Raw genomic sequence first — 8,361 nt, forward strand, 5'->3', positions numbered from 1 at the left:
CTATCTATCTATCTATCTATCTATCTATCTATCTATCTATCTATCTATCTATCTATCTATCGCCAAGTCCTTTCCAGGCAAACATTCTCTGAAGATGCCAGCCACAAATGCTGACGAAACGTCAGGAAGAAACTCTGCTAGAACATGGCCACATAGCCCGAAAAACCCACAAAAAACTATGGACGCCGGCCATGAAAACCTTCGACTTCACAATAAAGTTCAGTTTTTATTTCAACAAAAGCTTGTCTGCAGTTTAAATGACACATCCACGTTACCATCATTATACCATATTTTAAAACAAAGTGTTTAAAAAGAGTCTGCTTCAGTTTGGGAACCCAACATCACATTGTTATTTTGGTAGCAGTCGTATTAAGGAGAAGGTGCATTTCACATCAACAGGTGTCAAAGGTAGGATGTCTTGGCACTCGTTTGGTAAGCAAGGAATAAAATGTACCAATAATCTTAGAAGGCTCAATTAGCAGCTACTCTAGTTATGAATGCTTTGGCTTTGTTTCCTTTGAATATAATTACACCAGGTAGGATCTTTGATTGAATTCCTCCCCTCAGTGGAGCTGCAAGAAGGGGGTAGGATTGGCCTTCTCCTTCTGCCTCAAAACCTGTTCTGGAGAAGTGGAAATCCACATGTTATGTATTGGGGGGGGGGGTCCTGTCAGGGGGAGGAGAGATGAAGAAAGTCCTGTCACACTAGAGAATGCCCACAAATGTGTGCCATTGGATTTAGACATTATTTTTATGTTGATTTTCCTGTAGAAAATAAACACATTTAGTGTCTCAGATCACTACAACATTCTCTTTTTAATACAAAAGATCAAGCCTCTAGGCATTCACCTAATGGATGTAAAGGACATGACTATAAGCACTTCCAGAGTATCAAATACAGTTTAAATACAACCCTTAAAGAGGGCTATTAGGTTCATTATAGCTTGATGTCCTGTGTTTGCGTGCCTTTGCCATCATCATTCCTAGTAAATTTGGTTTTAAAGCTTCTAAAGCAGCCTTTAGAGATATAATGTATAATAACAAATGCTGCCTCGTGGTGACTATGACCTCTGTTTTTTAAACCTGAAATATGCAGCAATGGCAGATGTTGCCCAGCATAAATAAACTACATGCATGTAAATCATTTCTAACATATATTTCTCTTATGATTCAACTATGATTTATTGTGCTTTTTGCATCTGTAATTAAAGAGCAGAGCAGATGGTGAATGCTTAATTTAGAAGGATGTATCTATCAAAATAACCTTTGCTACTGCATAATTACTTGTTATTATCATGGGGATTTCCCCAGCATTCACCATCATGTTTCTAAAATGATTGTTTCTCTCTTCCCCACTCTATCCCTATTTAACACTCAAACATTTGCAGACAATGCAGAATTCTGGAAAATCAAGTCTTGGACATTGTTACTATTCTGCAAATCTTCTTCAAATGCAAAACGACAGGGGATGGAATTATGAGAAGATCAAGCAAAGTTCATAGTAGGGTTGAAGGGAATGTTCACCAAATTTTTCACCTTCAACTAGAAAGACCAACAAACACAGTTACTTTTATGCATCCTGTGTGAGAGCAAAAACACAAGTGTTTCCCCCTCAACAATTAACAAGATGCCTCTGCATAACTAACCTCTTGTTCATGACTATTAAACTTGACTACATCCATACTATTGATCTAAGAGACCATTAACTAAAGTTTTTTTTACCATGTTTACCTTTATACAGAATACAATACCAAAGATACAATAAAACTGAAAGGGAAACAGTTTCCAAAAAAGAAATATTGTATTTATCTAAAAAAAAAACAAAAAACCCCAACCTCAGAATAAAGAGATAAAGGAAAACACAACCAAGATCAGCTACATTAAAAGGGGCACCAGTTGCTTTAAGTGTCTATCTTCAAATAAAGTCAGATAAGAAAAGATTAATGGTACTATTTCAAAGCTAAGCTAAACATATAACTAAATAACATTCTAGTCTTCTTACTGGACTGTATCGCTTCAAAATATGGGGGCAACTACTGTAATTCTGAAAGCTTCCTTACAAACTGTACAGATGACTGTATGCTTCTGGTGTTGAAACTGTAGCACATTTCTGGAGTGAAAAGGTAAACTCTGACAAAAGCGTACACCAAGTGTGAGCAACAATGGAGAGGTGGGGATTACCTTTGACTTTCCAGCCACCCAGGAGCCACACTGTCACAGCCAACACAACCAGAAGTTATGCCATTTATCTTCAGGTTTCCTTTCTGGTTCATTTTTAAGGGGTTGGAGGACACATGTCAATGTGGTGGGGCTTCGGAAGGCTTGTGGGCCACCCCGCCACACCCTATGGCAAATTTAAGCTTTATTTAGCCAATTTGGCCCAAGAAATCAACAGATTTTTAAAAGAAAAAATTGGGGAGGTATGGGGGCTTTAGGGAGAGGGCCATAAAATAGGGCCCCAAGGTCACATACAAGAAGTGGGCCACACTTTCCCCATTGCTAGGTTACACTATGGATACCAGATCTTTCTGTTTCCTTGAAGTGTAATGGATGGAAGGATTAGCAGCTGGAGGGTGGGCTGCTCTACGTGGGAAGTAACATATGATGTAACACTGACACACACAGAAAGATCCAAACTGCAGCAGTTCTTAAACCACCAGTGTCAAAGCAATGGAATCCACAACCCACTGTAGCACATCTGTTATGTTCCCCTTTTTCCAGGAATCAAAGATGTAGGTTAGTCTGGCACCAACTGGCTAGCCACCCACCCACGCTCACAATCTAAGGAGCAGAATAAATGGGTGGGGCTTTCAGGGTTGTTTGGTTTTTGTTTTTATTTATTTTTTTATAAAAATAGATTGTACAACAGCAATTGTATCCTGAAATAAAAGAAAAAATGAATCACCTATATTCTTAAAATTAGTATTCTAAATATTAACCATCATAAATGGAGAAGCCATAATATGTCCTGCTCTTTTCAATGGGGATAGAGAATACACAATTCCATAAATCTGCATGGGACTTGGAGAGTAAGTCAAAGTATGGAAATCAAGTATTATAGAAATTATCTAATCAATTTACATTTTAAGGATTTTTAATTGTGCTATTAATTTTTCCATGAGAGCAATAACCCAGATACATGCACTGATCTAGTGGCAGCCTTTTAAGATCTTTCCATACTGAGATGATATCTAATCTTGCTGGCAGACACAGGAATATAATAAGATTTTTGTGTAACAATTGTGTATTATATTTGGGAAAGAGGATTATAAAAAGTTTCACTGTATTTGCTTTTGATTTCTAAGAAAGGAAACCATACAGATCCAAGCAATATGAAATTTACTAATTTCCAATAAAAACCAAATTTCAGCAATGCCTTTAATCCCTATTCCCACCTTCAGAGTAAGTGGTAATCTAAAAGGTATAACTTTAAATTTGGAATTCCCAGTCCTCTTTTTGTAGTACTGTAATCTATACATTGTTGATTTGGATATGCTAGAATGTTTGTGTCTGTTAATAAACTCATTTAGTATTTTCTGCTACAGAGAAAACATTCTGTTAGGTACTGATATAGACAGTTTGAAAAAGGAAGCTTTACTTAAGTAAAATGGACATGTTTATTGAGGCTGTACAATCCAACCAAGACATCTTGAGTATTCCCCATTTATTTCACTTCTGTCTGATGGATTTGATTAGGGAAGTATAATTTAGTTTAATCAACTTAGATAGTTTAATTAGTTATACTCCCATTCCGTAAATCAAGACTGGTGAAACCTAGGAACTGGAGTCAAAGCCAAACATCTAGACATCCTAGTCCAACCCTCTAGATTCCTTAGGCAGCCATGCCTTCTTTCTCAAGATAGAATCATTTGGTGCCTTTCCAGTTTTATTTTTGTACTTTCTAAAAGAATTAAAATGTCTCCCCAAAAGCTTACATATTTGCAAGAATGGCATTTAAGTTAAAATGTACTGGTATCTTTAGACTCATTCTTTTGCCTTTGACCAATCCACCAATGGGTGGGAAATACAGTTCCAATGAACTTTTCTGAAATCAACTTTGGCCCAGACAGAAAAAAAAGTTCCTTAGTCTTGCCCCAATTAATGGATAGGAATATCAAGATTTGGACTGCAGCACATGGAGTGGAGGTTAGTAGCAGCTGGTTCACTTCCATGTCAGTGGCATGGTGAATCTTGCCCAAGAATTAGGCTATATCCATCCTACAGAAATAAAGCAGTCTGACACCACATCCTACAGAATATTGCAATTTCTGATAGTTTGGTGAGGCATCAGACCTCTCTAACAGATCAGACTGAATACTTCACCAAACTATAAATCCCAGGATAACACAAGATGGAATCATGCCAGTTAGTGGTATCAAACTGCTTTATTTCTTCAGTGTGGAAGAGCTGTTGTCAGAGCATTAAAGGAATTACCCAAGGTGCTGAACATCATTCCCCAAACAGGTTAAGCAACTTGGTCAGTTCCTTTAAAGTTCACACTAAAAACCTGGAGCAGATTCACATCTCTACTTGCAAGGAAGCCACTAGCTCCCATAGCGGGGAGGTAAATCTCCCCCAAGGAAAAAAGCACACCTAGAGCTACCATTTTATAGTACTGCATAAACTATTATACTTGGACAATGAAAAACAAAGGCCAAATGTACAGGAGTGAGGTGGAAAGAATATGTTTCCATTTACAGAGATTCTTAGTAACGGGTATGTTTTGAATTTTTAAGGCCTTCTGATTTAAATCTCATATGATTTTAATAAATATGATTAAGTTGGGAGAAGCCAGGTGTTAATTAGCTACTCAAAACTTGTCTATGTCTTTAAATGAAGCAATTTACCACAACATCACTCATGAAACTAATACTCTCAACTGCTAAATAAATATAGCTGATTGCCCTCTCTCCATACTGCAACCATCTCAACAAATTGGAACGTGGAAAAAATATTTTTCACAATAATTCTCCCAATTTAGATGAAAGTTGGATTATACATGCAACATCTCATCAAAGCTACCTAATGTTGCATAGCAAACAGCTGGAGACATGACCCAATAAAACAGCCTATTAAAATGTAGCCTGGGAAAATTTTTCATTTGTTTTAATTGATAAGTATTTCATAATGTAAAGCCATAGCAAAAGAAAGCTAAAGCTGCACTGATGTCAACTGCCAAAGGCAGAATAAAAGATAGATATGGGTACATCCTGGGGATGGGTAGGTGTTTACACACCTGTTCCCATGTTGACTCTGGGACCAGCCATTGGTATGCAATCCTTAACTTCCCTCTGTGTCTTTGCTAGTGAGCGGACCCCTGTCCCTGTGCCTGATGGAAAAATGGAGTGACTGCCTAAGTGGGTGCAGCCAGGTGCCCTATTTCCATATTAGGAGTTGTGATGGGGGTGGGGGGTCTGCTCACTAATGGAGATGCAAGGGGGAAGTAAGCAGTATGTGGGCTGTCTAAACAGCCAGGCTTTGCTGCAGAGTTTCTGGCTCCAGGGCTTTGGCCTGCATTATCCAAACAGGATGACACAAGGTTGTGGGGAACAGTGGCCTTTCGGCCTATTTGGGCACCCTCCCAGGGAGAGGAGAATCTACAGCAGTTATGTTGTCCTATCCATTGGAGGCAGTGACTTAACTTTTTATTATTTTCTAACCCTCTCACATTGATTCCAGTGAGATAATTCTCCTTTTGTTTCGTGTCTTTTAGACTGTAAGCCTGAGGGCAGGGAACTGTCTGATTAAAAATAATATTGTAAGCCGCCCTGGGAGCCATTAGGGCTAAAAGGCGGGATATAAATACCTAAATAAATAAATAATTTATTATATCAGCTCCTGATACCTTTGAGGCAGGGTATGTCTCTCAAGAGAAGGAGGAAATTTAGGATCCTGTGGATTCACAGCATCCCCAACAAATCCCAAGAACAATCAGTTTCTAGCATAGCAATGCCATTTTTACATTGGGAAGTCTTTTTGTGATAGACCTCCCTCTCCAAAAGCAAAGAGGGAGATCTGCAGCATCCTAACACCAAGCAAAGAATCCAACTGGTGCTACTCAAAGTAGTGGTCCATGGACCAGTGCTGGTTCATGAATCAGCAGCTGCCATTCTTGGAAGAGTTTCCAGGAAATAAAATAACCATTGTAGCAAATAGGCACAAATACCGTACCAATCCCTGGCACATGGGGGGGGGGGGACCCAGTCTCCCACCTCAGATGGGTTAAAGGGCACTATATTAAATTACATCAGGCCCAATATTATGTACTTTATGCATACTAATATACTTTGCAACAGGTTTTTTCTTTGCATGTGTTTCTTTGTAAAATAATGCATGTAGTTGTAATATGTAATTCCATTGGCTGTGCTAAGAGAATTTTTACAATGTTAGTAATACTGAGAGCAAGCAACAAAACAATTATCTGAACAATAGAATGATGTCTAAGAAAGACATTTTGGTACAGCTCCTTAAATTGATTTCATATTTTTGCATGTCTTCAATGACAGTTTCCCAAACCATATAGTGAATACTTAAATGATAAGATATTTCACCTCCAGTTATACCACCTTCACTAATTTGCAGAGAAGTCTGACCTGACAAAGAGTTTGAGTGACTGCATATAAAATTTGCCAAGCTGTAGTATCAAGAAGAATCAAACACACATAAATGATACTTATAAAACACAAACACTCCTACACTTGCTTCATCTTTTGTACACTTTACTAAATGAAAATAACCATTAAATCATGCTGCTGTACATTCTTTATTTTAATTTAAATAGTTCTTTTGTGGAGTTCCCCATACTAACGTACTACACAGCAGAATAAAAAAATTAAAAATGTTTTACAACAAGGTATATTCATCAAAGCAATCATTCTTACATATTCAACAAAATCATGGTTATAATTAAAGAAGCTGGGCTTTTATTTAAATTGTTCTAAAAAAAACCCCTGTATCAAATATGAAGTTAATGAAAACTGACCTGACTTTGAAAGTAAGTTTTTCCTTGGTTCTTCAGGGCCTTCAATTGGCTGATCAGCAAGGAAAACTCGTGCTTGATCCACAGCATTTAGAATGGCTTGTTCTTTATCTTTCAGTTCACGCCTGAGTGCCTTTCCAAAAGAAAAGAAAAAAACCAGGAGTGTCACTTGTAGACTAAGGCAGAGGACAATATATGGCACCAAAACTCTATTTCTATTCCCTTGATCACACCATGCCTGTTTATAAAATTATTATTATTATTATTATTATTATTTATTTATTTATTTATTTATTTATAAAGCGCTGTAAATTTACACAGCACTGTACATAAATTTTTTAGTCAGACGGTTCCCTGCCCTCAGGCTTACAATCTAAAAGACACGACACAAAAGGAAAAGGGAGTGGTGGTGGGGAATAGGATCAGGTCCAGCAGATCTTCTCCACCTCCGAGGCCTGGACCAAGGCAGATGGACTGGAGGAAGGGGCTTGGTTTCCTGATGGATGGTTAAAAGGAAAAAAATACTAAAGGGTCAAGTTAATATGCAAAATATCTCCATCATGCCTTGGCATGATGAAAGGCCCATCTATCCCAGCTGTCACTGCTGTGACCTCAGAGGCACAGAAGATGAGCCAGACACAGATCCATCATGCCTTAACCCCACCAACTGATGAGTGGTCCTTCCTCCATGCCAACTGCCACTACTGTGGCCTTGGAGGAAGAGAAGTGTAGGCTGTACTTGCCGGACTCAACTGCCTCCTCCACCACTATTCCCTTTTCCTTGTATGTGCTGTCTGATTAGATTGTAAACCTGAGGGCAGGGAACTGTCAAATTAAAAAAAAATATGTAAGTTGCTCTGGGAGCCATTTTGGAAGAAGGGAAGGATAAAAATCCTCAAAATGATTAACTATGGAAAACTAGTTCACTATTGTGAACATGAGAAAAGATAATATAAGGGAGATAAAACAATACATATGTAAAACCATAAATATTTTTGTTTGTTTGACTGTTTAACTAAAAAACTGAGAAGAGAAGAATTAGACCCAAAATAAGAGGAGAATTATGAGATTTCATTAACAAAATCATTAACAGGTGAGGATTACATGAAAGGAAGTAGTGTTAGTCTTGCTAGACTGGGGCTGAGTCCGTAGAGGACATGCCCTCTGCAGGCAAGAAGTGATGAACAAGATTTTTTTTCAGCACACCACAGCATCAGCATGGTGTACTATGAGTTTAATACTGTATGCTGAGATGGATAACATCAGCCATTGCTGCTTAGCACCATATAGTCTGAAACTACTGTGAGTGACCTATGAGTTTCTGGACTCTTACTTTCAGCAATCTCAGCAAGCATGTCCTATATTATAGACTATGGGAACTG

The 8,361-nt window shown here is 38.0% G+C and overlaps 1 protein-coding gene across 1 annotated transcript in view; it reads right to left on the reverse strand.

Moving 5' to 3' along the window:
• The window catches only part of UTRN (utrophin), a 494,831-nt gene that overhangs the window by 150,066 nt on the left and 336,404 nt on the right, over positions 1-8,361 (reverse strand). Inside the window, exon 54 of the mRNA XM_042456820.1 lies at positions 6,983-7,112. Within this exon, the coding sequence (XP_042312754.1) occupies positions 6,983-7,112 (130 nt within the window). The remainder of the gene's footprint in view (positions 1-6,982; positions 7,113-8,361) is intronic.

This window comes from Sceloporus undulatus, chromosome 1 (genome assembly GCF_019175285.1).
Source record: "Sceloporus undulatus isolate JIND9_A2432 ecotype Alabama chromosome 1, SceUnd_v1.1, whole genome shotgun sequence".
Lineage (NCBI taxonomy): Eukaryota > Metazoa > Chordata > Lepidosauria > Squamata > Phrynosomatidae > Sceloporus > Sceloporus undulatus.